Raw genomic sequence first — 16,258 nt, 5'->3', positions numbered from 1 at the left:
TGGTGGGGTGAGTATATATGTGAAATAGGTATTCCCAGGCTCTGACCTTGCAGTTCCCTCATATTCTACTTTCTGATGGTGATGCGGCTGGATACCCCTAAGGGAGAGGGGTAAGAACTGGGTTTAACAACAATAATAATTTGTGTAATTAAAGTTTATTTGAGCACAAAATACTTTCTCTGTCTATAAAATTAGCAGTAGCAGCAGTACTTTCGAGCCAAGGAGGGCAGACCTGTTCAGACTGTTAAAGCCTGGTACATGGCTGTCCCACTTCCTCTGTGGACACATACCTGTGCATGGTGGCTAGGGCCCCTTTTCCAGAGTATCTCTGTCTCTCTCATGATGGTTTCTTTAGGGGAGGGAGAGGGGACCTGGGATGATTCTGAGTGGGCCAAACCATTAGGCTGTACCTCAGAGAAGCTCATCGTCTCCATGGATTGCTGTACTGCATGTGTCCACCAAGGCACTTCTCTAGACTCTGTCTGTCAAGGGAATTGGGTATTTTCACTCTCACAGAAAGCAGTGGCCTAAGTCTTGGTCCCCACTGAAGCAGTGTGGCTGTCCATAGCATGTTTGGTGGTTATGGATTGAGTGTGTAGCCAGCTCATGCTTTTCCTCGAGCAGGGACCATGTGCATGTCCCAGGCTCACACCATGCTCTCTAAGTTCTCTTTGGACAGGGCCTCCGCCGCTGCCTCAGCCTGAGTCTCCAATGGTGTGTAGGAGTCCTGGTAATCCTGAAGCAGCTTCACCACCTCCAGGTGGTTGAACTGCACAGCATCATCCAGGGGAATGTTGCCCCACCTAAAAGGAACCGAGATCGGGATCAGGGAAAGAAGACAGCGACAGTGCTCTGGTCATACTACGTGACTGTGGTGGCTGGAGGGCAGAGGGAGAGAAGCTATGCCCAGACTCCAACCCCCCGCCCCCGGCCACCTCCAATTTTAGCATACTCTTACCTGTCTTTGACAAAGGGATTCACTTTGCAAGCTTCAATCAGGAACTTAACAACTTCAATGTGTCCTAGGAATATGAGCAGAAGGAAAATGAGATGGTATAGATCCTCAACCTTTTGGTGTTAGCCATATAGACTTTGGCAGCTGAAGTCTGAACCAAGAGGGGTGGGGGAAAGGCCTCTTCCCATTTTGCTCCCTGTGGCAGCCAATAATAGTTGGCCTGAAGACTGCAGGGCATCTCGACAAAACTAGTTGCTGCGCCTGTAACCTTATGGGCATATACAATAGGGAGTACTCTTCGTAGAAAAGAAATGGTCTTGGGGTGCTTGGCAGGCTCAGTCAGTAGAGCATATGACTCTTAATCTCAGGATTGTGAGTTTGAGCCCCACACTGGGAGTAGAGTTTACGTTAAAAAAAAAGGGGGGGGATGGGGCGCCTGGGTGGCTCAGTGGGTTAGGCCGCTGCCTTCGGCTCGGGTCATGGTCTCGGGGTCCTGGGATCGAGCCCCGCATCGGGCTCTCTGCTCAGCGGGGAGCCTGCTTCCTCCTCTCTCTCTGCCTGCCTCTCTGCCTGCTTGTGATCTCTCTGTCAAATAAATGAATAAAATCTTTAAAAAAAAAAGGGGGGGGCTATAAAATATTTTTTAAAAAGGAAAAAAAAAAAGGATCTTAAGCTCTGGTTCCCCTTTTATTTAACCTTCAGATACCTTCAGCTGCAGCAACATGCAGGGCTGTGCGGGAGTCATAGTCTTTCTGTTCCATGTCCATGGCTGACAAGGCAAACCTGAGGGTTGTGGAAAGCAGCTGGAGTTACCCAGATTAGTCTACAATCACTAGTGTCTTTTCTGAAGTGGGGTTCCGACTAGATAGATTCCAGAAAAAATAAAACAGGCTCGCTAAGATCTGTAGACCCTGCGTAATCATGTTCCATACCCAGATGAGACTGTTACTCCCAAATCAGACAGGGGTGTGATGCTTCCAGAAACATCACTGCCTACCTGTGGTAGGTGCCCAGCACATGTTTGTTGATGTTGGTGATCTACTTGAGGGTGCTTACTTCCCTCCTAGGACTCTGCTCTTAGCACCCAGATTAATCATAACATGGCTGCCATTATTTAAATTCATATCACATGGCAGTCACTGTATTTAAAACAATCTCATTTAAATGCGGTCTGTATCCATTCTATCTGGCTCTAAAGCTGAAGCCTTTAACTATTTTACTGTGTTGACTCTTAATGAGATCTCTGATCAGGAGTATTTTACTGTGTTTATTTGGTACCTTCGAAGGGCTGAGACATCTCCACTATAGGCAGCAAATAACAGGTTCACCACAGTCTTGTTCTGGAAAACAAATACCCACCTGAGATTAACTGTGACTTTGGGCTCACCCATGCTCAGCTCTGTCCTGTGACCCTTCTCCAAAGATGCTTAGCCAAGGGTATTGCTAAACCATTAATGGAATGTTCTATTCTGAAATAGTCTTACAAGCCACCTGGGGTTTTCCTTACCCGAACTTCTCCCCCTTCACGCCGTGGGTCTAACTTTCGAGCACAGTGCCTCAGGTTGTCATAGTTGTGGAAATTGAACAGAGACACCAGCTTCTAGAATTGTAAGCCAAAGAGATCGATTATTTACTCCCTGCACTCACTAGGAGCTCAAAATTGTTTCATTTACTCATTCAAAATCATTAAGATCTTCAGGCAAAATAACTCACCTGGCAGAAGCTGATGCCCCTATGGCTGTTCCCTAGCTTGTCCAATGGAGGTGACAGACACATCATTCCCATGACATTGGGCACCACTAGAAGGATGGCTCCTGATACAGCTGACTTGGCCGGCAGGCCCACCTTGGGGATAAAATTGAGACTGAGGATAAGCTAGTGGTCCCCTCAAGTCTGGATTAATAAGTTCGTCTATTCCAAATGACTGCACAGGCAAGGTCATCTCCACCTCAACCTCTTGGCTTGTTAATTAGCTTCTTTCCTTACTCCTCTCCTGTCTTACTCGTCTCCTTTAAACTCATGGCTTCAGTAAGGAAATACTTGAGTGTCTATGCTGTGCCTGATGCTGCCCTAGAACTAGGATGGTCTCTTGACTTCATGCTGGTGGTAGGAGATGGACGATCAAGAGACAAAAAGAATCACAGCTTATGAGATAACACAGGAGGAAAGAAGCAGAGTGCTGCAATGGAGAATGCAGTGGGAGGGGGGCCTACTGGAGACAGGATGGTCAGCAAAGCCTCTCTGAGGAAGGGACCTTTACACCGAGACCTAGAGTAGTGCCAGGTACATGGAGGGTGGCAGAAGTGGGGTTCAGAAGCCGCAACATCATGTATTAATGTGTTTGAGGGACTTGATGTGTTTGACAGACTCGCCTAAGGACTCTCAGCCCAACTGCCAGACTAGGAGTTACGAAGGAGAGGCAGGAACAGGTTTCCAGCCTCCACCTTCGGAGACTCCGTGGCCTCACTTCTTAGCTCCGGACCGGTAGCAAACAATGGCAGGGCCGGAAGCACTCACATGGAAGGCAAACTGGCCTGAGAAGTCATACATGCCGCAGGAGTGCATGAGGCTGAGGGTGTTGCGCACTGCTTCAGCACTCAGGACGCTCTCTCCTGTGATGGGGCAGATCCCGCCATTGGCCAGGGTGGCTGCCATGACACTGCCTGACTCACAGGTCACTTCCACTGAGCACAGCTGTAGAGACAAGGCAGAAGGGTGGGTGCAATGTGGACCATGAACACCATGTTCTTGGGCACAGAGCCATGTTCTTGGCCTCCTGATCTTTCAGAAAGTTCCCCTGGTGTTTCTGAAGGACACCAGAACCACTGGAGAGGACGCATCCCTCATGTGGGTCAGAGCAAGGATGGTGGACTGTCCTATTCCTTTGGCCCTGCGCTGAACAACAGTGTGTGCTCACCTGGAAATAGAGGTCGAGGGCTGCCATCATGTCCACCCCCTTAGGAAAGCACTGTAAGGAAGAAGAAGGGAGAACATTTCCTTTCAGGCCATCAGCAAACCCTGTCACACTGCCAGGATCTCAACCGAAGTCCCCAACCCCATGTGCCCTTCCACCAGCTGCAGAATTCTCAGGGACTTTCTCTACCAGCCTCTCCCAGTTACCTTCTTTTCCTTTAGATAATAGCCGATGGCATAATTCCGATCGCCTGTTTCCTTCTCTGACTGGAATCTGAAGCAAACACCCAATTTAGTACTTGATGGTTGAGGGGTGGCTTTTAGGAGAAGGGGAAAAAATACCTTCCCTGAGAGAGACAGAACTAGATCACACGTGTCAAACTAAATCAGCCCCCAAATAAATCCTCACGGTAATCCTGGAGAAAACTACTGACCCTGAGCAAGCAATAGACATAGCTTTACTGTTAAGTGTGAAAAAGAAACTCCCAACCCCCAAATTGTCTAGTCATCTAGTTTGGAGAAACTGATGAGGTTTCTGGCTTGGAGAGGCTTGGCAAGAAGGGCTTAGGAATAAACCCTCACACTGCCTCTCTAAATACTAAATAGAAATGGAATAAATTCTTTTACAAAGTAAATAAATATCAATGAATTGGCTCAGGGGAAGCTGGGTAGCCAAAATTCCCCTGGATTTCCTCCTCTTAAGATTCTTTCATCCCCCTTCTCTATGGCAAGTGCACATATCCCACAATGTATTCAGCCAATCCCGCAAAAGGGCCTTACGTGGCATTGCTGAAACCCATGTATTCGTTTCCAGCCATTTTGTTCAGATACTGTAACACCTGAAAGAGGAAAGGGGGCATGAAAGGCATCACATGGGTGAGGACCCCTACTGAACACATACTAGCCTGATGAAGCCTTCTGAATTTCTAAGTCATTATCCAGCAGAGACTCAGGAGGCTTTCCCCTCTGAGGCCATAGATTCCCACGCCTCTGGAGATAAGGCTTCTACTATGGGCTGGTGCACTATCAGAGTGGAGTTAGAGCTGAGCACTGGGGCAGGTGGAGGGGACAACATGCTATGGAGAAAAGCAGCCAGGAGCTGAGTAGCAAGGGAACTTACAAAATCAAACTTCTCTGCTTTGTTACAGTCCATCTGCAGAGAGAGAGAGAGAGAGAGAGAGAGAGATCAATCAGCATTCCAAGCCTAGAATGATGACAGGGGAGTGTCAGGAGGACTTAGTGGAGTTTAATGTCTTTTTTTTTTTAATGATTTTGTTTATTTATTTGACAGAGATCACAAATAGGCAGAGCAACAGGCAGAGAGAGAGGGGGAAGCAGGCTCCCCGCTGAGCAGAGAGCCCGATGCGGGGCTTGATCCCAGGACCCTGGGATCATGACCTGAGCCGAAGGCAGAGGCCTTAACCCATTGAGCCACCCAGATGCCCCAATGGAGTTTAATGTCTTACACTGATTTTGCCACTGGGAATATTTTACATTTTACAATGATTTTTTTTTTAATGACATATATATATATATATATATATATATATATATATATATATATATATATATATATTTGGGGGGGGTACGGCTGGATATCTAGTGATCTTAAAAACCAACCATTTAGATTTTATTATCAAGTAATGAGTACAGATAACTTCAGCCCATCCAGGAGTCTTACCCATCTGAGTCTCACTTCCAATTCCATTCTCAATCCCAGGCCTCATCCCTGCCTCTCACTTCCATTGTCCTGAGTCTGGTCCTGTCCCCAAGTCCCACTCCAATTCTGATCCCCATCCCCATCTCTTACAGCCCAGGCTGGCGCCATACTCTATCATATCCCTGACTCCCATAGCTATCTCCAACGGGATTAACAGGAATGGGATGAGAGGTGTGTTGCACAGAATATTGTTATATAGATTATATTGATAACCAAAATAAAGCTGAAGATCTTAGCTGAGAGTCAGGTCCAATAAGGCCTACTTCAATGGGAATAGGATGAGGCAGGTGCAGGTTACAGGGCTGCAGGCAGAGGTAACCCAGGGCAAGGGAGAGCGTGAGCCTGGTCTCCCACCCCACCCCCCACCACACCCCGTTGCTTCCTACACATGTCAACTATAGTGTCAACACCATAGGGACACTGACACCTGAGTCCCTGGGGGGAGGGTTCCTAACACCACCTTCCTCAGGAGGGGCTGTGATTGGCTCTGGAATGTTGCTGCCCACGCTGTTCTCAGGTTCTTGCTCAAGCCCTGGGAGACCTACAGCTGACAGGCCAGCCTGATGCCCTTGCTCAAGGCCAACTCACAGTTTCAAGTGACGTGAATAGCTGCCCTGGCCTGGCCATTCACCCTTCTTTCTGTGTCCCTCACCCAGAAGTGGCCAATCAGTGCCCAGTAGTGCTGTCCTCCCCCTGTATCTGGCATGTGGCCCTTGGTCCTAGGTAGGGGTCAAGACCTGCTCACTTCTCTAAGGGCCAGGAAGCTCTGGGCTCCAGACTCATGGGTGGGGGCAGAGGTATAGTTCCTTTTACTAACATCTTTAATATATGTGGTCGTTGCTGTGCCCTCACTGCCTCCTGGAGACCCTCAAAGGAACCAAAGACCCAATAATCCCCCTGAAGAGCTGGGCAGATATGAGGAATATAGAAACAAGGGGATTTAGAGAATAGTACCTTCCAGAAGGCTAGGATGGCACTGACCTTGATCAGGGAGCTCACGACAATGGCACCAGCATTGACCATGGGGTTATGGGGGATTCCTGGGGAAATACAAACCACCCAGTCTTATTAGCCACTGTGCAAAGCCTCCTTTACAGCCTGCCCACTCTGCAGGCTAGACAAATCTTTCTTTGCTGGGGAGGATAAAATGACAGAACTGATCAGGAAGGTCAGGGAAACAAACAGGGCTGCAGGGGTAGGTGGGAATAAGAAGGGGGACACCTGAGTCTGATCTGAGCTCTGGTGGCACTCACCTTCCTCATTGAGAGAGAGCTTGTTGTAGCGTAGGCCACTGGGCTCCTTGCCCACAAACTTGTGCACGTAGTCAGTGCCAAGGGTGCTGATGGAGATGGCATAGGTGAGGGGCTTCACACAGGACTGCAGGCAGAAGGGAATCTTTGTGTGGCCCACGGAGTGCCTGCAGCAGACAGGTGCCGCAAAAAGAGTCAGCCTATGTTCTGCACCTGTGCCCTGCCTCCCCGTCCTCTCACCGAGCATCTCACCGCTGACCATCCACAGTGCACAGGGAGACGCCCCACAGGTCCGGGTTGGACTTGGCCAGCTGGGGGATATAGGCTGCCACCTGGGCGTGAGTGGGGAGAGAAAACAGAACGGGGATATGGATATAGAGAGGGGAACAGAGCTGAGGTTCCGGGTCAGGAAACTCTTTTAGATAAAAGTGAGAATTCTGTCTTCTGCAGGGCAACAGGGTTCCCTCCTGCCTGTTGTTCCCAGGGACACCCAAGTCTTAAGTCCAAGAAGGCCTTATCTTTCTGTAGCCTTATCCCGATAGAGATGGCAGTAAAGCCTACAGAAGGTAAAAAGTGGAGAATTCTGGGGTCAGCTTCCCTTTTTGGGTCTTGGGCTTAATTACCCTACAGGTCTCCTTCAAAGGTCTATTGAATCCTTCATGCCAATTGTCCCCTTTAGAACTTTGGCTTCCCTCCTCTGCTCTAGAAATTACATGTATAGAAATACATAAAACCCTTGTCCCCATTTTTAGAGATTCTGCTTCTCATCTCTCAATCATGGATTCCCAACCCCCGGAAATTTCCAAGAAGCAAGGTATATCTGGCCCAGAGCCCTTGTCCCGCCCTTAGTCCCCTGGCCCTCACTTTGCCTCCAGTGAGCTCTTTGGCATCTTCAAAGATGCGATCCACATGGCTCGTGAACTCCTCAAAATCAGGAATGACAAACTTCCTTCGGAATGCCTGGGTCAGGAGCACAATGTTGCTGCTCACACACCTGGATCCCAGACACGATGGGGTTAGGGGGCTGGAGAGATGCAGCTGTGACTCACTCCGGAGCCATGGAAGTCAGGAATAAGGAAAGTGTGAGTGGTCATTAGGTTTGGGACCAACAGCTGTATGACCTTTGGCATGTTACTTTATCTTTCTGGGTCTCAAGTTTCTTTTGCCCCTAAAATGAGGGGTGGCAATGATGTGGAAGGATAGCCCAAGACACAGTGTCTTAGGGTATGAGAAAAAAATAAGTACCCAAATGATATGTACAGTGGGTCACCTTAATATGTTAAAATTCCTAAATCATATAAGTGTATTTACATATATTCCCATATGTACATAAATGCATAGGACATTATCTAGAAGATACCCACTAATCTGTCAACAATGTTTCCTTCCGGGAAAAGGGACTGGGGTTGGGGAGACAGGGAAGGGAGAACATGTATTTCTATGTTGTTTGCACTTTTATAATGAGTACGTGAACATTCATATGTTACTTGTATAATAAATAATACATTGAGGAGTTGGACTTGATCCAGTCCCCAGGAGTCCTCCCTGCTGTCATAGTCTATGTCCACAGAACAGTTCTGAGAATGGTGCCCTTAACTGTGGGGCCCTCACTTTTGGAAGAGATCTCGGTCCAAGAGGCCACCACTGCTGGACTCTCGAACCATGCGACGCATCTGGCTCATGCAGTCCCGGAGCCGGGGATCTGATGTCTGCAGTCCGGTGGCCTTCAGTGCCTTTAAGGGAAAGAAGCCTGGTAAAGTCAACTAAAAGGACAGTAATGCAATTCTAACCTTCTTTCCCAATGGATAACAATTAGCTCAACCCCAACTACTATGACACGTGGACCAAATGGGTTTGCAGACTAAGAAAGGAGGAATGGTGCAGGGTTGAAGGCTGATAAGAGTTTCCTGCCCTTTTTCATCAAGGCAGCTGGTTTCTGAACCCCTTGGGTCAAAGTCTCAAACCAAGAATATGGATTGAGTCAGAGGGTTTAATCTTTCCAGCCTGGAGCATAGATGGGATTGCCTTATGAGCCTTGATATCTACTGCCATCTCCTACTTTTCACCCTCATGAGGCAACGTGTTAGCTACCCTACACCTGTCCTGTCCTCCTTTTCCTGCTTTGCAGAGATCCTGAGGGCTCAGCATTCTGAGAAGATAAGAGAGGAACTTACGGTAGTGAACTTGTGGATGGGGATTCGTTCCTGTCCTTCAGCAATAGTGTAGAAGAGCAGATCACCCAGGCGGGATAGCATGCCACTCTCTGATGAGTCACTGTTTGGGGGCAGAGATAGGAAAGGAGGATAGGAACATGAGAACTGCTCCCTGCTTCTCCTCCTAGAACATGGCCTTATAAATAGATAGGTGTCCCTGGGACACCAAAGTGGTTCAGTTGGTTAAGTGTCTGCCTTCCTTCAGCTCAGGTAACGATCCTAGGGTCCTGGGATTGGGGGGTCCCTGCTCAGTGGGGAGCCTGCTTCTCCCTCTGCCCCTCCCCCTTGTGCTCACTCTCTCACTTGCTCTGTCTGAAATAAAATCTTTAAAATAAATACATAAACAAACAAACAAATAGGTAAGTGTCCTCACTCTACCTCACTCAACCCTCCTGCCTGAATCATTTGATCTCTCCCTATACTTCCAGCTTTTACATCTTTCCTGGAAGGTCTTAAATCTTACTCTCTAGCTTTCTTTTGTTTCTAATTTTCAGACCTTTATTTCTAGCTGCCTTCTAGACACTTCCATTTCTAGGGGCGCCTGGGTGGCTCAGTGGGTTGGGCCGCTGCCTTCGGCTCGGGTCATGATCTCAGGGTCCTGGGATCGAGTCCCACATCGGGCTCTCTGCTCAGCAGGAAGCCTGCTTCCCTCTCTCTCTCTGCCTGCCTCTCCATCTACTTGTGATCTCTCTCTGTCAAATAAATAAATAAAAAATCTTAAAAAAAAAAAAACAAAAAAAACCAAAAACTTTAGACACTTCCATTTCTAGATGTCCCATAGGCACTGCCAACTCAAAATGTCCGAACTTGATGTTATCTCACCTCCCTCCCTCTGCTCCTCTTCCTGTGCTCCCCATTTGGGTTAATAGTGGTATCACACACCCTGGCGCCAAGCTGGAAACTTGAAATCATTTGGAGAATTCCCATACCTTACATCCATGTTCGGTCGGTAACCCCACATTATGGTAACCACCATAATGTCTCTCAAATCCACCCTCTTTTCTTCTCCTATGCCAGCATGGTATAGTAGAAAGAACCGAATTTGCCCCTTAGAAGCTGTGTGACCTTAATAGGGTTAGTAAATCAGATTATTTAATCTTGCTGAACCTCCTTCCTCATCTGTAAAATAAGGGTAACAATGCCTACTTCACATGGGTGAAGTAGGCTTAATTAACATAACATTTTGCGAAAAAGTCTTTCACAAAGTAAATGCTCAGTAAACCATGTTTCTTTATTAGCAGTCCATATTGTCTGTTCCCTAACTGTTATTACACTCTCTTGTCTTCCAACCCTTCTTCCACCATGTGCCAGTTCTTTCTAAAACTCAAATATCGGGGTGCCTGGGTGGCTCAGTGGGTTAAAGCCTCTGCCTTCGGCTTGGGTTGTGATCCCAGGGTCCTGGAATTGAGCCCCTCATCAGGCTCTCTGCTCAGCAGGGAGCCTGCTTCCCTTCCTCTCTCTCTGCCTGCCTCTCTGCCTACTTGTGATCTCTGTCATATAAATAAATAAAATCTTAAAAAAAAACCTCAAATATCATTTCTCTATTCAAAAACCTTTGATAGTTCCCCAGTGTCTAACAAATAAGTTCTTATTTCTTGGTTTGGCATTCAAGGCTCCTTAAAACCTGCCAACAGGGGCACCTGGGTGGCTCATTTGGGTAAGCATTGGACTCTTGGTTTTGGCTCAAGTCGTGATCCCATGAGTTATGAGCCCTGAGTTGGGCTCCGTGCTTGGTGGGGAGTTTTCCCGAAGAGTCTCTCCCTCTGCCTCTCTCCCACACGCACACACTCTCTCTCAAATAAATAACTCTTAAAAAAAACAAAACAAAACAAAAAAAACCAGGCCTGCCAACCTTCCTTTCCTATTCTCCACCATGCCCTGACACTCCAGTTATGCCAGATAATAGGTAGGTGTCCAAATGGGCCAGGCATTGTCAGCGTTCCTGGCCTTTGCTTATGCTGCAACTTCTGTATGAAGTGACCTTTTTCTCCTTCACTTGGGACAGTCCTGCTCATCCTTCAAGGTCTAGACCAAATATACTAACTCTGTAAAGGCTTCCTCAAACCTCCCAATATTGTTTATGCTGCTGGTATGACACAACCCACCATCTTATTGACAGAAGGATCTCCCTTGCTCCACTGTTAGGTCTTTGTGATTTTTTTTTTTTAAGAGTCTACATTCATTATTTTTCTAAATTAGTGATTTTAAGAGTCTACATTATTTTTCTAAATTAGAAGTGCATTGCAAAATCTAAACAGATATGATATTTTGGATTATAGATTAAATTCAGAAAAGATGTAAAAATTTCTTTTTTAAGGTTTTATTTTTAACTACCCTCTGCACTCAATGTGGGGCTCAAACTCGTGATATGGAGATCAAGAGTTGCATGCTCCACTGACTGAGCCAGCCAGGTGCCCCAAGATGTAAAAATTTCTTTTTCTTAAGATATAAAGATTTCTAATTCCAATTCTCCCAATTTTTTTAAGGCTTTATTTCCCACACCCCCACCCATTTTGCCCATTCTCCCTCCCCTCCCTCTTCATACATCTTTCTTTCTCTCTCTCTCTCTCTCTCTATATATATATCTATATGTAGATATATATATATATAGATATAAGTATAAATCTATATAGATCTAAATATATATCTATATAGATCTATATAGACATACATCCCTCTATAAATTTTTGTCTTCCTAACATTGAGCAAAGTCCCTAACACATAGTGGGTCTTCAATAGAGAATTACCAAGTTACATTTCTAGGAAGCTTCCTGTTTCCCCAAATCTCTCTTTTGCTGGCTTATAGTGCTTAAAATTCCAGGTACTGAAGACTTCTTGGTTTTCATGAATTCCGCTATTAATATGCCAACAGATTTAGAGGAAATATTTTTTCAGATCATTCCAAACATGACAGGTATTTGAAATTAAGACCCTTTAGGGCGCCTGGGTGGCTCAGTGGGTTAAGCCGCTGCCTTCAGCTCAGGTCGTGATCTCAGGGTCCTGGGATCGAGTCCCGCGTTGGGCTCTCTGCTCAGCAGGGAGCCTGCTTCCCTCTCTCTCTCTCTGCCTGCCTCTTTGTCTACTTGTGATCTCTCTCTCTGTCAAATAAATAAATAAAATCTTTAAAAAAAAAAAAAGAAATTAAGACCCTTTAAAACTCTTTGACCAACAATTTGACTTCCAGGTATTTATCCTATAAGTGTACTTACACACCTGCAAAGTAACATATTCACATTTATTGTATTGTTAGTAATAGTTAAGACTGGAAACGACCTAAATGTGCATCAACAGGGAACTGGCTAGGTAAATTATGGTATATTCATGTAATGAAATATTATGCAGTATGAAAAAATGAAATGAGAGAGTTCCTTAAGTACTGATATGGAATGATATCTAAGATGTCATATTGCTGCTCAGCAGGGAGCCTGCTTCTCCCTCTCCCACTCCTCCTGGTTGTGTTCTCTCTCTCGCTGTCTCTCTCTGTCAAATAAATAAAATCTTTAAAAAAAATAAGATGTCATTTTAACTCAAATAAGCAAGCTGTAGAACCATGTTCATAGTATGGTACCATTTATGTTAAAAGGAAAAAGATATACTTCCCTCTTCAGGTACAAAATATTTCTAGAAGGATATATAAGAAACCTATTTAAAAAAAGAAAGAAAGAAAGAAACTTGTAAGTCTGATTTACCTTCCTCTAGGGTGACGAAGCAGGTGCTGGGCAAAAGGAGTAGGAGGGATATTATCCACTATATATCTTTTTGCATATTTTGAATTTTGAACCATATGAATATGTATACAGTATTTATTGAATATGGTATATATGAATATGGGCATACTATCTATTAAAACAATGCATTAAGGGCGCCTGGGTGGCTCAGTGGGTTAGGCCACTGCCTTCGGCTCAGGTCATGATCCCAGGTCCTGGGTTCGAGCCCCACATCGGGCTTTCTGCTCAGCAGGGAGCCTGCTTCCTCCTCTCTCTCTGCCTGCCTCTCTGCTTACTTGTGATCTCTCTCTGTCAAATAAATAAATAAAATCTTTAAAAAAAATAAAACAATGCATTAAAAAATAACAAGTCTCTCAAGAAACTTGGCATAGATGATGCATGTACATATTTAGGGCCAGGAGAATACCAGGAGAGGGGAATTTCTTTTTCTGAGGAAATCCAGTTGTCACATGAGACCAGTGACTTTAGGGAGGACAGGATCCATGCAGTGATAGAAGAAGGATGAAAAAGCTATCTGAGGAATAACTCAAGGCTATTATGTAGAACACTTTAGGGCAGGCCTCTCTGTGCCTGGAAGCTGAAGGAAAATGGGAAATTATGCCATACCACTAAGGTATCACAAGCCTTAAGTAAACTGCATACCCTGTGGCTCAAATATGAATTGATCTACAATATAATGTTGGGGGGGAACAAGGTGCAGGACAATGTGTACAGCATGATGAACAGAAAATAATATCAACATGTATTTGCTGATACATGCATAAAATAGCTCTAAAAGGTTATACAAGATACTGATGACAGTTGTCTCTGGGAAGCAAAATCTCCTAGGAATTTACTCTAAGAAATAACTGAGTAGGTGCACAAGAATTTGCAGTAACCAGACTGAAAATTGATTAAATAAATTATGATGCCTCATACAATATAATCTCAAAATGGTTAAATAGCCACCATTAAAATGATGATATCGCACATACATATTCAATATTAAAAATTGCTTGTAGGGGCGGCTGGGTGGCTCAGTCATTAAGCATCTGCCCTCGGCTTATATCATGGGATCGAGCCCCACATCAGGCTCCCTGCTCAGCGAGGAGCCCACTTCTCCCTCTCCAGCTCCCCTGTGCTTGTGTTCCCTCTCTCTCTCTCCATCATAAATAAATAAAATCTTTTAAAAAATAAGCTGTTTGTAAATGAAAAAGATAGATTACCAAAAATATGAATACTATGATCCTATTTTTGTTAAATTTTATATATACATATATAAGGTATATATGGATATATATTGGGTTACCTCTATTACTGGGATCCTTTATTTTCTTCTTGATACTCTATCTTGTTTTTCTTTTATAACAAGAAATAAGAAAGCTAAATATTAAAAAACAAACAAGAACCCGAATAACAGGGCATTTTCTCTTTTCTCCTTTCCTTCCCCCCCCTCAAACATAAGAACCCCTCCCCATCATGGTAGCACACTCCCAGAGCCCATGCCCTCCCAGTCCTTTCAACTCCTTCTGCCCAAGAGAACACCAGATCAAGGCCCTTACCACAAATTCCCTGGGAGCACAGACAGTCAGAGGCAGGAGGATCAAGGTTCCCCAGAACATGTCTATCACCTGATTCCACTGGACAAGGAAGAGTGTGTGGAAGGAATCAGGGATACCCCTCGCTCCCATCCCACAGAAGGTTTAAAGGTGAGGGAGGTTAAGGCATTGCGCTATCCCACCATTTCTCCCATGGTGATTACTTGGGAAAAGTTGGAATAGAGAGTGGAATGGAAGAGAGAGGGCTAATTTTTGAAAGTTCAATGTTCCACGTTTCCTTGAGAAGAGGCACGTATAGCCTAAAAATTAATAAGTAAATCATACCTTACTGGTCTGTTACCTGTCAGGACAGAGGCTCCAGTGGTGGTGAGACAGTCAGTGCTGTGTCTGTCTGGCTACTTTAATTATGATGTGCATGTCTTTCTGAATGTCATCAGTACATGTCAATGACAGGGAGATGGTCCATTTTTTGTTCCTGCTATAACAGAGCAAGAGCTACTTGGGCAGTGTCTACGTTGGCTTCTGGAAAGGACAAAATTTCCTGCTCAGCTCTGTCTGCATTTCGGAGAAAAGAGGCTCAGCCACCAAGTGTTCCTGGGTGGTGGAGGAGAGAGGTACAGCCTCTGGGGCAGAATAATAGCCCAAGGGAAGCAAACCTGTTATTATTATGATTTCTTTGTAAGAGAACCTTTTAAATCGGGGAGCCTGAGCAGCACAAACAACGCGGCTCTGACTGGGTCTGATTTGAGAAATCTGCATCTTGCGATTTTTTCCCTATTACGACTTTCCTCATTCAACAGCCAATTGGAAACTACCCTTATTCTACAGATTTGAGGGCCCTGACAACGCACACATCCAACACATAAGCAAACGACACACGCACATACCTGCGCACTAATAATACACGCGCATCACACATTACACGCCGAGGACATGCCGAACACAAACACACCATACAGCTGGACAGACCCAAGTACACCAAGACACGAGACGGGAGGTTGTTCCATACCCACTCATCCCCTAAAATACATCCGTGGACCTAGGAGAAGAGAGGGAGGGTGAGGATGCGCGGTGCGCACACGGCCCTGCACTCAGACACGTGCACCAAGCAACACTCCGCGCCCATCTGCGTTCCCAGTTAAGTACGCACCTTGGACAGGCACCATCCCGAGGACCGACCTGCCCAAACGCCCTCCCGGGCGGACGGCATGTTACCGCCCGAGCGCGGCGGACCCAAAGCCCCAAATCTAAAGGAAAAGGCATCGCAGGCTAGTGAGCGAGGAGAAGAGAGGGGAGATGAGATGCGCTCTCGGGGTAAAGGGACTCGGGAGCTGGCGACAACGACAGTGGGAGTAGCGAGCGAGCGAGCCTGTCCCCTGCCCCTGTCCCGCAAGCCTTACTGATCCTGGCGCTGCGGCTGGTGGCTGTGCGGCGTCTCCCTGCCCAGCGCCGCGGCCTCACTGAGGTGGTGCCGGACGCCCCCGCCAAGGAGAGGGCTCCGGCTCAGGTGACCCCAGCCTCCCAGCCAGCAGTGACTGCCGGTCCCGCTCAGCGCATTCTGCAGAGCCCTCATAGAGCGCATCCCCCCAGCGCGTCTCCTGCTCGGCCCGAGCGCCCGCGGAGTCTGAGCGCTGGTTGGAGGGAGGGGCGGAGGAATCGTGAACGCCGCAAGGTGGGGGGAGCTGGGTGTTGGAGTGCGGAGCCTAGGATGTGGAGGGGAGGGGAGGGGAGGGGAGGGGAGAGGAGGGGCCCAGTGGGTGGGGTCCCGGAGCAGGGGGAGGGGCCGGCCCCTAAGTGTATCGGACCACTGCAAAATGCACTCACGCCCCCCTAGACAGGGGATGGGCGAGGAGTGGATAGGAGAAAAAATGGGGTGGGGGGACGTTTAGTGGGTGGTTAAAAAAGGGCGGTGCCCGAAGGTGGGATGGACAACGTCCACGT

General features: G+C 46.6%; 1 protein-coding gene across 4 annotated transcripts; it reads right to left on the bottom strand.

Annotated features, from left to right (window-relative positions):
* Nucleotides 1-136: 136 nt before the first annotated feature.
* GLS2 (glutaminase 2) lies at nt 137-16,086 on the bottom strand. 4 transcript variants are annotated; one of them, XM_047742013.1, is made up of 19 exons: nt 15,718-15,858; nt 15,327-15,356; nt 9,013-9,112; nt 8,450-8,571; nt 7,703-7,832; nt 7,091-7,170; nt 6,842-7,005; nt 6,570-6,628; nt 4,989-5,021; nt 4,649-4,707; nt 4,076-4,142; nt 3,873-3,923; nt 3,473-3,649; nt 2,669-2,800; nt 2,463-2,555; nt 2,234-2,295; nt 1,662-1,738; nt 959-1,022; nt 137-803 (listed from the first exon to the last, which is right to left on the bottom strand). In XM_047742013.1, the coding sequence occupies exons 2-19, from the start codon at nt 15,332-15,334 to the stop codon at nt 647-649; spliced, it is 1,635 nt and encodes a 544-aa protein (XP_047597969.1). In that variant the 5' UTR covers nt 15,335-15,356; nt 15,718-15,858; the 3' UTR covers nt 137-646. The 4 variants fall into 4 exon arrangements, with proteins under 4 accessions (XP_047597969.1, XP_047597966.1, XP_047597967.1 ...); XM_047742010.1 differs by lacking the exon at nt 15,327-15,356 and having other exon boundaries at nt 15,718-16,086; XM_047742011.1 differs by lacking the exons at nt 15,327-15,356; nt 15,718-15,858 and adding an exon at nt 15,468-15,711.
* Between the last annotated feature and the right edge of the window lie 172 nt (nt 16,087-16,258).

The sequence above is a fragment of the Lutra lutra genome, chromosome 8 (assembly GCF_902655055.1).
Source record: "Lutra lutra chromosome 8, mLutLut1.2, whole genome shotgun sequence".
Taxonomy (NCBI): Eukaryota; Metazoa; Chordata; class Mammalia; order Carnivora; family Mustelidae; genus Lutra; species Lutra lutra.
The sequence above is the reverse complement of the archived record's forward strand: the minus strand, read 5'-3'. Positions and strand labels throughout refer to the sequence as shown.